Raw genomic sequence first — 19404 nt, 5'->3', positions numbered from 1 at the left:
AACACTTGAAGCCTAGCCTGTTGCTAACTTCTTTTCTAAATGTCCAGGATTCTGCCCCATAAAGCGGTATTGAGAGGATGAGTGGTTGATACATCTTCCTGTGGCTACTAATGCTTTTTGATGTCCAGGGGGGTGTTTCACAAAGATCCTAAGTTGAACTTATCTCTAAGTTGGACGTAAAAAATATGGAAAGCCATTAGCATCTTTGAAAATATTTTGTAAAAGTTATTTTAAAAGGCATTCATTGTTTATTGAAATCATTTATATTTTCTATCATCAAGGAGATTTCATGTTCTGGATGTGGAATTAATAAAAAGTCTAAAATACTTGAATTTCTGCTTTTGAATATATTTCATTTAAAGACTCCAATGGCTGTCCATAATTTTTAAGTCCAACTTAGAGTTAAGTTCTACTTAGGATCTTTGTGAAACACCCCCCAGATGTTATTGAGCCTTTGGAAAGCTGCCCCTGCTTTACTGATGCGATTCTTAATGTCACTTTTGTATTTAATATCCTACCGCATTTAAACTACTGTAATTCAGTATGGGGGAAATACTTCCAAACAAAGTCTAACAAAGTTGCACAAATTACAAAATAGATATGCACGATTAGTTCTTCGTGCCGAATATTTTACACCCCAAAATAATGTAATGAGTAAATTGAAATGGCAAGTAGAGGAAAGAATAAAATATCAGAAATGCATCTTGATTTTCAAAATCAACAACGACCTATCACCACCATATCTAAATCCATGTTACTTTAACCTTTATTAATCACATTTCATTTAGTTTTCTCAATTTGATAGTTGTTTTTGTTGTTTCTTTTTCTCTTTTAATTGTTTATGTGTGTTATTATGTTACCTATATTGACTCTTTTTTCCCTTTTTCTTCTTGATATCAATTTGAGTTGAATTATTGTATATGCCATGTATATTTTTACCTTCGTATGTATGTTTTGAATTCATGTTTTTATTGTACATATTTTTATGTCAATTGAATGCTCTCTGGGAGAGCAGGTCCAGAAATGTACTTGAAATAAAACCACCCTCTTGAAATAAAACTAGAAAATATAAATAAATGAATAACGATGAGCCTCGAAAAGGGAAGTAACTTTGTACAAATAAGTCCTACTCGGCTTTCCCGCGTCATTGTATGGAAATATGACCTTCATTGAGGTTTTTTTTCCTGATAATCATAATAGCATATTCAAGTGTCTTTTTGTCCGTGAATCACATGACTGATTCACAAAGACAAACCTGTTCACGGTTCTACCACGAATGTGTTATCAAAAATATGATTTATTTCACTTCGCGCGGTACACCTCATCATGCCTCAGTAGCTCTCGTACATGTACGTACCACCACCCTCGGTTTAGGGGGTGTTAACCCACAAGGAGGAAGTACATTGTCTTTAATTTGATACCCGGCATATTCGACTTCCGTTTTAATACTCAGTCACAATAATTGGGAACTGGAATCATATCACAGGCCATTCCAAGTTGCTCTGCCGTATCAGGACTTAAAGTGTAATCTTTCGTGCTATGTGTACATATATAGGGAGGAATTCATATATGCAATAGTGGACTTCACTATTGGGCATTGCATCTTACTCTCTGTGTTTTTGTGATATTTACAATGTCTGGGGATACAGTACTTGGATGGTTTAGAGTGTTCCTGCCTCTTACTCTGATATGGATTCTTTCATCTTCAACAGGTTTGTATCAAACTTACTGGATGTTCCTACCAAATGTGTCCACAAGAGGGTCAAAATGAAATTATGTTTACATACTTCAAACATGTATTTTTAGGTTCAGGACTATTCATATTTTGAGAAATATTTTGTTGATGTTTCCTATCTTTTCATCCTTATCTATTTTGTTAATATTTTAATTTTGATGTTTTAATAAATAACAACCCAACGAGGGGAAAAAATCGACCGACCAACCCAGGTGCTGGCACCTAAAGGGCAATACAATATTTGTTATTTAGGCCCTATTTAAATTTCGGTAGGCTGAACTTATACATTGACAAAAATATATCGTTGCCTAACACAGTAGGAATAATGATGATTTGGTCCTATTTTTACAGCCGAGGTAGGCGTGTTTGTAATTGGGCTTTTACATACGTGTATCAATCAGATATGATTATTTACGTCTGCGGACCGACCTTTAACGTCACCATCCGAAAAAACGTGACTCAGTTTCGAACCTGCGTCCTTGGCTGAATCTGTTTGTAACTTCCATTTTTAGCCGGATTACAGGCGCACGCCACAACGCCCCGTTCAAGTTCTTAAAACTGCTGTTCCTGTGGGCTCGACATTTTATACATTCCTCGGCATTGACAGGTACCAATTGATTACACCTAGGGGCATGGGGAGGGAGAAATGTGGGCAATAAACCTTGTCTAAGGATCTTAGCAGCAAGCAGGGAGGTAAGAGAAAGGAGTGGAATCAAGCCGCTTTCCTTTGACCCCATGCTCAAAGCCGCCGAAAGGTTATGCGCTAATCTGCGACTTTTGACCAGGTGGTGAGATAAAAGAGCGCTTAAAATATCAGAAAACGGTTTCACAGCAACTGTTCGCTGTCCCTTTCAGTAATTTCCCATCCATTGTCGAATGTGTAATGGGTAGAACACAAACACAAACTTGTGTAATTTCATCCTTTTTCCAACTGCAAAAATATAAAAAAACAATCGAAAACACGCATTAGCAAACTTAAAGTTATCGAAGATTGTAAATCATGGATTAAATAACGGGACATTAAAACATGCATACATCCAAAAATATTGAGTTTTTGTCAGGATATATTTTTTCTTCTACCAACTCTGGCACACAAATTATAGGAAGGGTCGAGTACTAAATTTGAAGAATTGTTTGATGCACTATTCCCAATACTATCCCCACATAAAGTTATAATTTACACTGAAATTTTGCCTGTAATTTGATATTTTGTAATACATGTGAAACTGGTGCCTGGCCTCCGAAAGTCCCCGCAGTGGAAGCGCGGCTCGGAGCATGGAACTTCAAAACCAAGTGGAATGTTACACATCCCATTGTTACGCTTTATAGCTCACGAATGCGTTTAAATAAATTAAAAGACTTTCCACTCCTTTCGTTCCCCTCCTGCAGCAAGTGAGCATTTACTAATTAAGGGGTTTATGGTGAATCCCGACCGTGAAGATTACCGTGTTGATGCTTTGTATCTTGTTATATTACAGTTGAATGTCAGGAGTGTTCTACATCAGGGTTGAATGTGTATGGTGGTTATCAGTATGTCTTCTACCATGATGGTCAAAGGACATTCTCTGAAACACGTGCAAACTGTCAAAGCTTAGGGGGTGACATGCCAATCATCAAATCAGCTGAAAAAAATGTACGTACGTACTTTTACCGTATATTACATTATATATGTATCGGTTCTTATGGAGCAAAACGTGTAATTAAACACATTATATAACTTTTCTACTGAAACGTTGCATACTATGTCTATAAAGTATCCGGATTTCTGGCAACTTTTTACTTATTCAGACCAAATACGGCATTGAAATATTGCCAAGGCTGATATCAACAAATCATAATTTATGATCCTTCGTTTATATCTTACCCAGAATGTTTGTTTTGCCTACGCTCATGGAGGGGGGGGGGGTTAGAATTACCTGTTTATAAATCAGTCAGAAGTGGAGCTCAAATTAATGATAAATCTGTGCGACCATCGATGAGGACTTTGGATGGAAAAGCGAAATAATTTCAAATATTTTTGCCGGATTTTGTATCTGGAATTTTCACTTTAATTAGCGATACTATAGGTGAGATATTATCCAGAACAAAGTAGTAACCTATGTTTAAGGCCAAGTTCTGAAAAGTGGAGGCACTTTTAGGGACTTTGCAGCACAAAATCAAACCCCCTGTTTGGGGATCTTTTGGCAAAAAGTAACCCATTAGAGCGGCACATCCCCGTATGGCGTATTAGGCGAGTAGCCTCCCCCTCCCCCGGGTTGTAACTTAGATGATTACTGTCTTTCAATTTTCCTGATTCCTCCTGTTGTGTCCTTTTCAATAATATGTAGGAATAACCTTAAAGCTTATGATTTTTATTTATTGATGAATAGTGACAAGGAGAAATGTATGATGTATACTTAAGTCTATTTCGGGCTATAGTGCAAAGTATTATATTTACTACGAACCATTGTTTACTGGTCACAATCATGTGACACTAAACCAGGAGAAAACCGGAAAAGGTTGAATCTTTAGTAGATAAGACTCGATGTGTGTTAATTAAGACGTTTGAGAATTGTCAAAATCAAATAGAATGGATTCCATTTTTCTGAATTCGATTATAACTCTACTATTTCAAAAGATAGTAATTACAAACTCTATATTTAAATCTATATCAGATATATGACACAAAATGTTCTGGTAATACCAAACATATAAATTGAAAGACGAAGGATAGATCATTTCTCAAAAAATGAAAATGATTGATAATTATTAAGGGGTATTCTATGTTCTTCTGCAAATTTGCCCAAAAAGATACATATGGTAATATGTCTCCTCCCTGAAAATTGTTAGTAGACAAAGTAAGAAAACAGCATGAAGTAACTTTTTTCTTTATAATTTGAATATTAAATTTTACACTGTAACTGTTTGACTAAAACAAGTGCAAATTCTAGCTTACATGCAAATTTAGTGCTATAACCGAAGTACTCACTTGGCATAATCGTAGTTAGCTTTTGAGTATGATGGTGATGGTATTAATGCCACTTTGATGTAAACATCCACATTCATGATGTTGCATTTATAACATATACAGGATTTCATAGCCAGGAAATTATTAACAGATGGAGGTCACTATTACATCGGCTTAGAAGACATGGATGAGGATGGTACATACAGATGGATTGATGAAACGGCCCCTGGGTATGTATCAGCTATCATCGTGATATAATGCCACTCCTTTTTTCTATTTTTTCTCCCCTTAATGATTTCCTCATTACCTGATTATATATATCATTATACTTATGTTGACTTATAAGTATATGAGTGCGGAAAAGGTGCACTAGCCATTTGAAAAGGAGGGGTGGGCGGCACCTTTCTGCCTAACGAATGAGAACAAAATGACCGACTCTGAAAGCGTGTCACGCCACTAAATCACGTTTGCGTCTTACGGTTTTCTGTATCCCAACGAAAAAAAGATGAAATTAGGTTTTCTTCACGAAACAAATCTGTTATTTTTTAATTGTTAATCTGTTATCAATAATTCCTCATGCTACGATAATCTACAGCTTAATACTTGCTCTAAGCTCAATTTTGTCAACGGATGAATGAAAAACTCAGAGTAAAAGGCTAAAAACTACCATTTCAATACCTTTACAATATTAGTCATAGGCACTTTAAATTAATTCAACAGGAGATTCAATATACTTTTTTCCAAAGACACTCGATTCGTAATGTAGTAGAGTTTTATATCTTATATGCATAAATACAAGTTGTATCGCTAATCATATTTAATTTATATGAATTAATCACTTTCAAGGTACACCTACTGGGATTCTCCTCTATATACGGACCAACAACCACCTTACTGTGCTGTGATGAGGTCTGGATCGAGCCTCACTGGCCCAATACATGGACGATGGAATCGAGTAGCCTGCACATCAACTAGACGACATATCTGCCAAATACCTATCGGTAGGTATTTCAAGTCGTTTTGGATATTCGCCATGTTTAGTTTTGAAGGAGCATGTAAGATAACGTTGTAAACGTATTCTAGATCAATATTTGCAGACAATTCTTGATACAGAATGTTTACAATCGAATTTCGTTTACTATTTTTTGCCCAGCTCTCATTTATGGCGTGTGAATTTAAATTATCTATTATTAGTAAAATAGGATACGAAGATAAAGAGAGAGTGGGGGGATCCAATGTAACCATCATATAACCGATAACGAAAAAAAAGTAAACAATGGAACCAATTATGCGCAATGAAAATGATTAATACAAATACTAACAATAATGACGAAAAAATAATCCCAAAAGTGATATCCATTATATCAGAAAACCATTCTGCTTCTAAATAACGATACAAAGCATTTTCCCTTCTCATACACATTTCGAGGATCGTCAGCTGTAATCTCTGCTCTAGACGGGCTTTCATTTTTGTAATCATAAAAAGTTAATTTCAAATGATAAGAGCGGAACAAAAAAAATAGATAGTTTATTTTTATTACAGTGTTAACTATACTCGTATCAATTGTCGATTTAATTGAGTGTGGTAGAAATGATTACAAACAAAATGCAAAAAATATTCCGGGAACTAATTGCACAATAAAGAAAAATGGTCCTAAAAAAGGATCCTCGATTAAAACAAAGAAGAAAATCAATAAGAAGTGGTAATAATTCACTTACACTCTTCTAGGTGAAGTAAATGTTGATCGCTGAAGAACAATGAGTAAAGTAAATTTAAAATAGTATAAAGATATCGACTGCTTTGAGAGGACTGGCTGTGTTAAAGGCTCAAGGGAACATGCGCACATCCTGCTATGACCCCGAGGCGCACATTGGTGTGCACAAGTTCCCGAGAGCCTTTAAAACAGCCAGATCTCCAATACTAAAGCAGTCGATATCTCTTTTATATGCCGAATTGAAACCCTCCAAAACTAACAAGAATGGTTACCTTATCCTTTTATCGAGTAAAGATTGGTTAAAACATCACGGAAAATCTGATAAACTGTTTGTTAATCTTCGCTGGAAAAATGACTGACAGTTGGGAATCGCAGACAAAAAGCACTGTATGGTGTCCTTGCTCGCACAAAGAAAATGTTTACACGTGAACCAATGGGGATCTTAGTGTAAGGAACCACACAAGACAAACCTAGTCTTGCATGTTTGATGACTTGAGCTGCACTGTTAGATTTCAATACAACCACAAAAATGGCTGCCAAGATGGCTGACATCCAGTCCATCCAACAATAATAACCAATCACAAGATTGGACAAGAAAAGTAACCAATAGAAAAGCTTGTTAAAGATAGAGTGCCATGTGCCTATAGTGTGCTGGGTTGAATAGCTAAGAGATAGAAAGAGTGTGTGTGTGTGTGTGTGTGTGTGTGTGTGGTGCTATGGCAGGTAATGTGCATTAGGATGAATGAATAGGGACAGAACAATAGAAGCCAAGAGCTAGCAGACATGAGAGAATGAATGTAGGTCAGGATTGCGCTGAAGCATAACGGAGTGGAAAGCTAAATGTACAGTAAGATAAGATAAGATAAGATAAGATATTTATTCGTCTTTCTTTCAAATGACATATAGAGCATAACATTGGATCATTACACATTTACAATGCAAAATAACAAATTATGGCAATGATAAAAACAAAGTTAACTAAAAGAAAGACGAGGAGACCCTGGTAAAAGCAGAGCTTGTAATTATTAGGGTCCCCTCTGAGCCGGATAAACATGATAAATAGATATTTGTGACTTCCCAAGAATACAAATAGGGAAAAGGGGGTATAAAAAACAAGAAGTGTACATACACACAACAACAACAACAACAAAAAACGAGAGACGAGACTAGACAAGACGGGAGAAAAGAGAAAATATGAGAAATAATAGAAGACTACAGCACATCGACAATAGGCACAGCACACAACGGGCACAAGACAACAGGGGGAGGGAATAAGAGGTTGACAATCTGAAAAAAACATTCAGTTAGACACATATTAATATCAAGAAGAAAATTTACATTTATAGTAATACATAATATATCTTGGCACCATAATAACTACAAAAATGAACTACTCTATGAGTCACAGTATTTATCGAGAAGATAAACAAATCTTCTGTGTGCCCATGCCTTGAGCCATAATGCATGGCCGTCCAGAGGATTTTTTTATGTTGGGGACCGGGGTAAAATGCAATAAATTATTGAATATTTATTGCATTTTCTTTTTTTTTTGTAATTTATGGAAACTGCCCCCTACCCTAGCCCCGGCTGCGTACAGTCATGGTTCAGTGACAAAGCAATAGCCTCGTAACTGTGAGGCCCCAGGATCAACACCGTGTCGATGTGCTATATTAGTGCCCTTTTGTAAGGCATTAATCCTCATTACTGTCATTTATGACTTAAGGGCATAGGTCCCCTAGTTGATAAACATAGTAGCATAATATACATGCTTTAGCAGTCACGCAAAACACATATTGGCAAATTATTATTCAATAAAATCTGAGACTGTATACTATTATCTAGATCTAGTATTTTTTAATTATTTTTAAAATAATTCCATAAATTGGGATAAAAAAAATATTCCACCGTTATGAGCAACAGTGTATGAATTTTCCAACTCATTTGCTCATCAATGTGCAAACCAAGGAATTTTGTTGATGATACCCATCTATCAATACATTATTAAATGATACATCTCCTGGGAGCACTTTGATTGTATTACTAAAAAAACATATAATTTGTCATTTGCAGATTTAAAGACAATTTATTTGCTTGAATCCACAAAGTAACTTTACTTAGTTCGAAATTAACCGTTTCTAACAGAGTTTGTAGATTTTTGTGTGAATAGTACAAGCTGGAATCATCAGCAAATAAAATGAATGACAAAACATCAGATGAGAAATGAAAGTCATTAATATACACAATAAACAAGAGCGGACCAAGGAGAGATCCCTGAGGAACGCCGCATGTGACATTCTGTAACCCTGAATCAAAACCGTTTAAAGTAACAAATTGTTTCCTGTCAGCTAAGTAGCTCTTAAAACCAGTCAAGAGCTGTGCCCCTGACACCATAATGCGATAATTTCCCTAGCAAAATTTCATGATCTATAGTATCAAATGCCTTGGAATAATCAAGAAATATACCAATTGTGTGCATCTTTTTGTCTATTGCTTGTGAAATCTTATCTATAAAGTGCAGCAAGGCATGAGAGGTAGTATGTTTCTCTCGGAACCCAAACTGAAAATTTGAGAATATTTTACTTTTGTTGAAAAATTCTAAAGTTCTAACATAAATCACTTTCTCAAGGATCTTTGAGAAGGAGGTTAGAAAGGAATTAGGACGGTAATTTGAAATAGATTGAGGATGTCCCTTTTTTAGAACGGGTACGACTTTTGCAATTTTCATGTTTTCAGGGACTATTCCTTTTAAAATTGATGAATTAAAAACATTAATAAGGGGTTGAATAATCCCTAAGATAACCTGTTTAATTATGTCATTATTGACACCATCGTAACCAGGACTTTTCCCAGCCTTAAGCGAATTCACAATAGTAAGCAACTCTTCCCTAACTAATGGGAAAAGGAATACGCTTTTCTTGTTAGATTCTTTCAGGAAATCGTTAAAAGATTTTTGACAGGAAGGAACCGCCCGTGACAGATTAGGACCAATACTGCAAAAATAATCATTGAATTTTTCCACAATAATATTCTTATCTTCAACTAAACGACCATCAATTTCAATATTCTTTACATCAGAATTTTTTTCTTTGACTTGAACACATTTCTTATCACTTTCCAAGTTCCTTTGATATCGTTTGAAGTTGCTTGAAACTGAGCAAAATAATAAGTTTTCTTTGCTGCACGCAAGACTCAAGTAAGGGTGTTTTTATAATCAACATATCGTGTACGTGATGATTCTCTTCCACTAACTTTATAAGAATAATACAACTTATTCTTCTTATTGATAGACTTCAACAAGGAAGCACTGACCCATGGCATACGTGGAATTTTCTTACGATTTCTAGTATTACATTTGGAAAGCGGAACAATTTTATCATAGAGTAGCAAAAACTTAATAAAAATATTGTTGAATGAAATATTAACATCCTTTTCAAGTAAAACTGCACTCCAGTCAGTTGCCGTTAGTGCTTCTCGAAACTTCTCAATGCGAGTGGGATTGTTTTTACGAATATATTTACTTTCATGTTTATGAGCAGTATTACGAAAGTTCACTTTAGTGAAGATGGGGAAATGATCTGAAAGATCTGATATTATAATACCTGAAGATGGAAAAGGTTGCAAATTACAAAATATGTTATCAATAAGGGTAATATAAACAAGTAACCACTTGGATCAGTGAAATAAAAACCTTATATTAGCACAATCTATTTATTCGGCCTGTTACCAGAGGCAACGGGCATCTTTAAAAAGACTATTGACTGGTAGGCGGGAATCGCTAACATCACGACTGCAATTTCGACCAATCAGATGGCTAGATTTCTAAAGAGAGGTATATAATCCACTATATCATTTCGATAAGCTTCTTGAAGCCCTCGAAGTTTCGGTCCATATATCATATCAATACAAATATCAAAGAGTGTTCTTGCTGTAATTATATATTTTCAGTAGTGCCCCGAGGGAGGAAGCAGAAACGACACAAATCGAAGTTACAGATATTTTTGTACACGGCAAACGGGAGAGTAGTCCGTGTCCACGTCACAATCCACGGACCCGATTGCTATTGAGATCCACACCTAATTAGTGGTCTCGCTTTGCAAACATTCATAATTATCTTATTATTGAGGCGATTAATTTCAAACTGTCACAATTGTGTGTGTGTGTGTGTGTGTGTGTGTGTGCTTTCGTAAAAATGAACTTATTACACGGGTTAGATTGCCTTTTAACGATTTGTACTATGCCTGAATACAATGACAAGCGCTATTATTAATATACTTGTGAACGGGTAATCTATGCTCTTTGACATTATAGATTTGATAGCCTATCTAACATTTGAAGAATTTTTATTAAACTAAAGTTCAGTTGATGTAATCTAATTTTAGCATAATGTTTTATTTAATGTTATATAAACAGACGTTGACTGTAGATGGCAAGAGTTCGATGAATCTCAGTATCTCATCAAGTACACACCTCGTGCAACGCCAAGTGATGCCAGGGAAACATGTCAAAGTTACGGCGGTGATTTGGCTATCATCAAGACAGCCGAAGTCAACGTAAGTATAATAAAATATTTGTTTACATTATGTATTTATGTATTATTTCTGATATTTATACAGGGTGGCATATATCACCAATTTGATGGTCTTCCATGAGGCCCTGTTTGTTAAGAATAAAACAAATAACAGCAGCAAAAACTAAATAGATAAATATACACGCATATAGACAGTTATAATACAAATTAATCGGATCCTCAGTCATGAAATAACTGAATTAAAAGAAATATGTGAATGGCTTTTCAATTTCATTAGAAAATGCATTTAAACATGAAAATAACATGAATGAAAATAAAATAAAACTAGATGATAACCACGTATTTTTAAGAAAGAAAAAAAAATATTGAAAACGTACATCTTGTATAGTCTGATATAGCTTAACACACGGGATACCAACATTGTTATATACATATCTACGTTCAATTGCTCTTTAACTAATACCCTTTGGTTGTTTAAAAGATAGCTGGAAAATGGATTCAGTTCAATAACCATGTCAACCAAATGTAACAATTTTGCAAATAGGAAAGATTGGTTCGCTTCGCACGAAAAAAAAAACAGTCCACTTACACGTCATCTGTAGGTAACAGGGCTTTTAGAGTGTGTTTAAAACTGTTCAAGGTAGGTGACGTCTTGAAAGAACTCTCAAGTTGGTTCCATACTCTAATTCCAGAAATTAGAGGACTAAGTTTATATGTGTCCGTCCTAAATTTAGGGACACGCATTGCATCCCTTACAGCATGTCTTGTGATGTGATCATGTAGTTAACTGACATGACGTAAATCTTTGTTTAAATATGTTGGTGTCATGTTATGCATTGATTTATACATCATCACTCAGACGCTCAGTCCAAATCGAGGAACAATGATCAAAGTGAGGAAGAACGATGGCATTATATAGGAGTTTTCGAGATCTTGTTGGAACATATATTTTGGCTCGCTTAATTACACTTATGTTTGTTGAGCAGTTTTATTAACTATTTACACATGTTCCTTCCAACGTAACTCCTCGTCAATCATGACACCCAGACATTATGACACTTTTACTCGTTTCAAATTACAACTGCCGTTTAGTGTGACAGAAAGATCCTTTTCTCCATTTAGAACTTACGAACTAAGAAAATACATTTTCCATACCTTTGGTTAGCTTTTGTTCTACTTCTGTAACATTACTCCCGCTGACTGTTAGAGTCGTGTCGTCAGCATACATACCAACCAACAATGCCATCATGAATACATTTGGGTAAACTTTTTATGTAGATAGAAAAAAGGAGTAGCCCTAGAATTTAAACTTGTGGGACTTCCATCGTCACTTTTGAGGAACTCGAGGTAACCCCTTTAAAACAAAACATCTGTTCTCGGTTGGACAGATATAACAAAATCACTGAATATAGTATCAGAACAGGCTGTCAATTTATGTACCAGAATATCGTGATAAACAGTGTCAAATGCTTTCCTCGAATCAATGAAAGCAACACCTGTTCACTTGTTGTAATCTAAATTTAAAGCCCACTGGTTTACAACTTTCATTAGAGATGTTACAGAAGAGTGAAGAAGGCAATTCAAAAACCTGACTGGTTAGGATACAATATTTGTAAAAGACGGCAAATTATTCCATCACATCTGGTCGCCCTATCATCACCCATGTTTTCAATTTCTGCGCTCGTGACTTGCTGTAGCTCAAATTTGCCTACTATATTTATAATCTCAGTGGCATCTAACATTATTTCAGAATGTTTTGGGATACCACTTGTTATATTTTGAGCACATGTAACAAAATGTTCATTACAAATTTGAGCAATACTTCTATCATCTGTAATTTTTGCCCCAGTCACTTGTATGCTGCAGTGTTAGACCTGATTAGATTTAGAATAATATTTTTGACACTCTGCCACACCTGCCATGATTTTCTTATCATTCTATTACAACTACCTCGCTATCAATGTTTGATTGCTCTTTCAAAGGATGAAAGACGTAATAATAAAACAAATGTTTAAATAAATTTAAACAGTACGTCGCAATATGCAAGATAATATGAAAAATTTACAATATTAAGAAAAAGACATTTGCCGTTGACATGCATAGTTTATACATCATAATTGGATAGCGAGATAAAGAGAGAGAGAGAGAGAGGGGAGAGAGAAGCAAAAGAGAGAGAGAGAGAGAGAGATGGATAGAGGGACCCCAACAAAAAACACATGGAAAATTATTAGCTTACGCTAAGGTTTGTCATTCTGACTTAACTTGTGAATAAATCATGAATTTATTATGATTCTTTCTTTTCCATTTTGCTCACAGGCATTCCTCAAAGAGCTTCTGCCTCCATTTAATCCAAGTGATATATGGCTTTGTTACCTTTTCGGGATTCGAATGATTGACAGGGGATCTTTCTACTGGCTGGATGATACTCCACTCCGGTATGTTCCTCATAGGTTTGCTCTGTCGAGATCTGTCAAGATAAAAGAATACATTGAAGTTAATCTGTAGTTACAATTCTCCTACAAACACTTCTCGTTTAGTTGTATCCAGTTTCAATTAAATTATATACTTTATTAGCATACTTTTTAAAATCTGTGTCTCAGATGAATAGCAAGAAGATGGAAAATAAAAAGCTCGGATCAACAATACAAGATAATGATGTTATGACCAGATTTCTGCTCTATTTCTTTGCATGCTACATACTCACAGTATTTCTGTAGCATCTAAGGGAGAGGGGGGTGAGGTTAATGTGAATAAAGATTTAAATTCAAATTCGCTTTGATGATGGATTTCCGAACTTTTATGATTATTCTCAATATTGCACGAACAATAAAATAATAATAATTATGATAATGATAATACTACTGATAATAATAATGATGAGGATGATGATAATAACAAATAATAATGCTACTACTCCAAATATTATTATTATATTATTGATCATAATATAAATAAAAACGATCATAATGCGAACATAATTGATATAGTGTTTTCCTCTAAGGTATAACGATTGGTATATCACGGAACCAGATAATCCTGACTCCTGGGGTTGTCTTGGTCTACGTGATAGTCTATCATGGTATGACCAGCCTTCATCTTATTCATTGCCGTACATCTGTGAGCGTACACGAGGTATGAATATTGATGATCCAACATTTATTGTTTTCTAGTGATTGTTGTTCCGGGCTATATTGCAACAAACGTATTGTCTTGGGTTCATACGGCATTCGGATTGTAGGTTGGGGTTTGTGTAAGGGTCGGGTTAGCATTCGGATAAAGGGCTGAAGTTTGCAATTCGTTTAGTGTAAGAAATCGATCGCAGAGCTATTCTCTTTGGAATATGTTTCGTACAAGCAGAATTTTGAAATGCTTTTCAGATATTTGGAGTATTGCGCTACTCCTTAACCGAAATCCGTTATCATTACAACATAACAATAGAATAATTGTATCATACCATCATGGGATGTATGGCTGTTGTAGAACTTTGCATTCGTAACTTTCTCTTACTACAAAAAATGCCACCTCGATTGTTCGATTCATGAAAAAAGGGATAATCTTGTTTTTAACTCTTTCGTATTCCTACACCGACGAAATAAACATTTCAGATAAAATTTATCTTTAAGAAATGACAACCAATGCAATCGTTCACTTTTTGCATACATATTTGGAAAATAAAAGTATTGAGCTCTGTAGAATCTGGGGAATGCCTACACTGTGCAGAGAATAGTCGACGCAATTTCATTAAAATCACAATCTTACTCACCACGATACACTCTCAAATAGAAAGTCTGTTTTATTACAGTATATGATGGAAGCAGTGAAGTATCATTCGGTGGTCTAGATTATTTCATCTCTCCGTCATGGCTGGCTCGGTCTTACTCAGATGCACGGATCTATTGTCAGTATCATGGAGCTGATTTAGCACTCATCAAATCACACGATATCAGCGTATGTTCAAGTATACTTCTTTTCTTTCAGCTAATGTTATCCAAAATGTTGTTATCATGAAACCTATGAACTTTCTGTTGTTTTATTAGTATTTAATTTAACACCTTGGAAACTTACATAGCTATTTTGCAAGTCAGTCGCTATGGCGTACAGGGAATAAATATTTTTTCATAATAACACGATTGAATGACGTATGTGACGTAATAGGCCAACTGGTTACTCGTGAATGACTATTTAAATAATATCAAAAAGCGTGATATTTAGTTGATAGCGGAGATAATAAAACATTCATTTAGACACTGTCATCCCCAATCCTTGTGTTCGAAGCTTTCCGATACATCTCAAAACAGATCATTCTCTGATGACGCCGCTATTTCATTCACGTTTATACCGTGATATGAAGAGTTTTGAATAGTTTAATTTATATATTTCAAATATTACTTCTTATTATTGTTTTAATTTACATGACCATGACGCGTGAACAGTCCTGTTATAGTGTCTTTCAGCAGCTTCAAATGAACAAATGATTTTTACTTAAAGGTAAAGACCAGTATTGGAAGAGCCCCAATTTCAAAAAATGAAATAGAAGCTCTCTTTACCAATCATGTGAAAGAATATGTTTTGACTAATACATGATGATACAAAATTTGCCGGGAAACCGCCTACTAATTCATATATTTGGTAAATTTGTTTCTCCCGTGGACTGTGAGAGATATAGGGTAGTCCCATATACATCTTTCTGTGTATAGTGCTTGTAACTTTACGAAGAATGGGCCAAATTTCTTATCATTTTGATGATTCCAGAACCTTGCAGATGCTAGATGCTAGATGATCAACCTTTTCTGATCGATTCCACAACGTTTCTTTCACAATGCAATCGCATGACCATTACTGGTCTTTACTTTTAAAATATATTCTACTGAGCGCCAGAAGAGTTTTATTTTTTTAGTTACCGCAAGGTTCACAGCAGGCGATTGACTTGTGTTGATTTTATTTGTATTCGTTTGTTATATTTTGTAATACTCATTTTAATTATGAAATCGATGTTCATGAGGTGACATTTCCATTTTCCTTTTACCAGACCTTTCTTCATGGCAGAATTTCGGTATTAAATACCCTTGTATTTTTTGGTTTGACTGACCAAGCTGTAGAAGGCACATTTACATGGATCGATGGAACACCTTTACAGTAGGTTCAATTATTTTATAGTGCATACTTATCCGTTTCTACTTTGAAATAACTGCCTTACTCTAAGTTACTTATATTATTCTTTAATTATTTGAGGTGTAAAATGTCCTTTCATTTTAGGTAGGTTCACATACTAGTCCCAAAAATAAAAATATAAGAATCCGGCACATTTTTCATTGTAACTCGATAAACATTAATTGATGTAATTTGTTGGTCTGAAAAGCAAGTATGCGTAACAGTTTTCTTGATTATACTTTGATTGTAAACTTATGTTTTGATAATGAAATTATTGCAGTCGGTAGTAACACAAAAAGTAAATTTTGCATGTCGTAATGCAAAGGAGGATGTGTGTCAGTATACTTGTTTATAAATATTGTGTACAAGTGCATTAAAAAACAAATCCGCATAAAAATTACAACTTTCAAATTTGCAATCAAAATAATTTGGTTAAAATAGTAGTGCATACTTCGTTTTTCGAATACATTAAGGTCATGAGTTTCTTCTCGATTAAGATTGAATTTGGGGAGGGGGGAATACTCAAATTTGGTTTGGACGGGGGTGTGCAGTTCAAAACTCGAAACCGTACTATTTTTTAAGGGTCATTTTGGGGGATTTTTCTCGAAGTAAGGCCCGTTTTTCACGATTTTCAGGTGTTTGCCATGCGAACACCCGAACAATTTTGAGATTTTGAGAAAAAAACGGACCCATGTTTAGTGATATTTTTGTTTTAAATGGAACCCATGTTTTGGGCTTTGTGAAAAAGTGACCCATTAGAGCGACACACCCCTATGTCTTTTTATATGAGTACCCCCCCCCCCCTTCCCGGATATATTCTTATGGATGTTTCGGCTCAAAAATCCAGTTAAGAAACTAACAAGTTTAATATAAGACGGTGCACTTATATGACAAAGGTCATTATAATCCAATCATCAGAATTCTTCTCTTCTTCTTTTTCTTCTTCTTCTTCTTCTTTTTTTCTTCTTCTTCTTCTTTTACTTCTTCTTCTTCGTCTTCTTCTTCTTCTTCTTCTCCTCCTTTGGTATGAGGTAGTAGTATTATATATCAAGTTATTTCTTGAAGCGGGGTAAGCCAGTTGACTTGTGCATCCTTTGGGCTTGACAGATCAGTCATCCCGTCAGGAGGTGGGAGAACAGAGCAGTCATCAGAATTATCTGAATTTACAATTCAGAAAGAAAAAAAAAATTACAACAAAATACACTTCCCCCCCCCCCTTTAAATAAGAAGAAAATAGGACATTGTATTTTATAGAACCATTCTTTCGTATAACCGTCTGTTTATTCCTGCATGCTTTTTTTTTTTTTGCATTCTTCTTAATCCAATACACACAGGTATTCAGCATGGAGGGATCCTGAACCCGACAACGATGGTGATGAAGATTGTGCCACTCTATCTTCTGATTCAGACATGGGATGGCTTGATATTGCGTGTAGTCGCAAACAACCCTTCATATGTGAACGCTATCAGGGTAAGTCACTAGACCTAACACTATGACCGTTTCTGTTTCATAGCCAACATTTCATTTTTCTTTTCTCTCTCTATTTCCAATTGCTTAAAAGTCTATTGAATTGAACTAGTAATTTATAAGAGAGCCGCTAATCCACAGTTGTCGAGTTGCAGAAACCTTCAATTCTATTTTTTAAATTAAATTTTAACCCCCTCCCCCCCCCCCTCCCATAAGCGGGTTTTGCCAATGTGGATAAGTCACCGGATTGTGGATCTAGTACCACGGGGTTTCCATCGTTGCAAAGTTTGGAATGATCATGAAGAAACATATATGCTAGTATACTAAGCTAGAAGATATATTTTTGAAAGTTTTAACTCGAAATTCTATTGATTTTATCTCACATTGACATGTAAAATTACGAGATCATGAAAAAGTGCGAGAATGTAAAGCGACCTGTCTCTCTACAAAATGCCCCACTTCACAGCCTTTAAAACCTCTTATGCATCTTATCTTACATGCGACAAAGAGAGGGTTCAAGTCCGTGCTGCGCCACTTAAGTCCTTTGGCAAGGCACTAATTACATTTGCCACACTTGGCCCAGTTGTAGTAAGTTGGCACTTAATTAAGGGTTTATTCTTTGAATGCACTGAGCGTTAAGAGCTTTGATTAAAAGCAGGGCTAATAATATCCAATATCGTTTGGAAATGCAGAGATAAATATTATTATATGATATTGTGATATGCGCTATGCAAGAACGGTATATCATCATTGCTATTATTGTCACGTCCACCGAAGGTGGAGGCGAGACTAAGGGATTCAAATGGCGTCCGTCCGTCCGGCGTCCGTCACAAAGTGTACCTGCCAAATTATCTTGTGGCAGGTAACTTCGCAACCGTCAATCCTATTGTGACCAAACTTTGGTCACAGCTGCACTCGGGTGACCTTCACTGTGCTCTGAAGGGTTACATGCTAAGGTCAAAGGTCATTTGAAGTCATATGTTAAAGTTTATCTGCTAAAAAAATTTGTCACAAGTAAAGTACATCCGAACTTGGGTCAGTGATGCTCTTTGGAAATATCGATATCAGTTTGTCACAGGCATGCGATACACGATCCGGTGATTGCCTGAATTTGCTGAAAATATTGTCATGTCTAAACACATCTGCAAATGCATGTTAACAAAACTACTTATAATGATGTTTATTCAGCACTGCATACACAATATCTCTTAGCATGTTATTATTATCTCCATCATCCGATCAAGGTTCGTTCATAAATACAATGTGTGCACATTCTCCACTCTTTGAGGAGTACTCTAGCCAGGTGTCATTTTACAGACGCCCACAGTGTAAACCTAACACAGGAGACGTTTGCATACCACAGGTTACCAACGACACATGGGTGGAGAGGAGTAGGTTACATTAAAGTGCCATGGCGGAGAGTGAATCCATGATCTTCTCATCTCTGGTCTCGTGTTTTATCAGTATATGACTATGATAAAATGCAATGAAACGTAATGGTTTGAAATTCTTTCTTCTTATATTCTTATAACACGATGAATGTCTGATAATGGCAATCACCTTGTTTTAATGAATACATAGTCGTTCCAGAATATAAGTGGAGTCGCCTTGATGGAACCCTGTACTATATCTCTCAATCATCGATGATGTCATACTCGTTTGCTAGAAAGTACTGCCAGGCTCAAGGAGGGGATCTTGCCCAGCCTAAAACAGAAGAAATCAATGTAAGGACGCATTGTGATATTAAAAAGATTAATTCTAATACATAAATGAAACGTGATAACAACCTTAACGGGCTTTTATTTAGCAATTGTTTGTGCAAAAAAATGAAAATAAAAACAATAAAATTAACGTAAGAGA

General features: G+C 35.5%; 1 protein-coding gene across 1 annotated transcript; it reads left to right on the top strand.

The window, feature by feature from the left end:
- The first annotated feature begins 1633 nt into the window (after nucleotides 1-1633).
- Nucleotides 1634-18939, top strand: LOC115922326 (macrophage mannose receptor 1-like). The gene is made up of 8 exons (XM_030981115.1): nucleotides 1634-1712; nucleotides 3214-3368; nucleotides 4806-4912; nucleotides 5529-5683; nucleotides 10808-10947; nucleotides 13242-13360; nucleotides 17411-17547; nucleotides 18908-18939. The coding sequence occupies exons 1-8, from the start codon at nucleotides 1634-1636 to the stop codon at nucleotides 18937-18939; spliced, it is 924 nt and encodes a 307-aa protein (XP_030836975.1).
- The last annotated feature ends 465 nt before the right edge of the window (nucleotides 18940-19404 follow it).

The sequence above is a fragment of the Strongylocentrotus purpuratus genome, unplaced genomic scaffold (assembly GCF_000002235.5).
Source record: "Strongylocentrotus purpuratus isolate Spur 01 unplaced genomic scaffold, Spur_5.0 spur5_contig_821, whole genome shotgun sequence".
Classification (NCBI taxonomy): domain Eukaryota; kingdom Metazoa; phylum Echinodermata; class Echinoidea; order Camarodonta; family Strongylocentrotidae; genus Strongylocentrotus; species Strongylocentrotus purpuratus.
This window is presented reverse-complemented; position numbering and strand designations above follow the sequence as displayed.

Excerpts from the sequence above, each read along its gene's own strand:
- LOC115922326 (XM_030981115.1), top strand. The coding sequence starts at position 1,634 with ATGTCTGGGGATACAGTACTTGGATGGTTTAGAGTGTTCCTGCCTCTT. Across the intron at positions 5,684-10,807 it reads TATCTGCCAAATACCTATCG|ACGTTGACTGTAGATGGCAA; the intron begins GTAGGTATTTCA and ends TTATATAAACAG. Across the intron at positions 17,548-18,907 it reads CATATGTGAACGCTATCAGG|GTTACCAACGACACATGGGT; the intron begins GTAAGTCACTAG and ends TGCATACCACAG.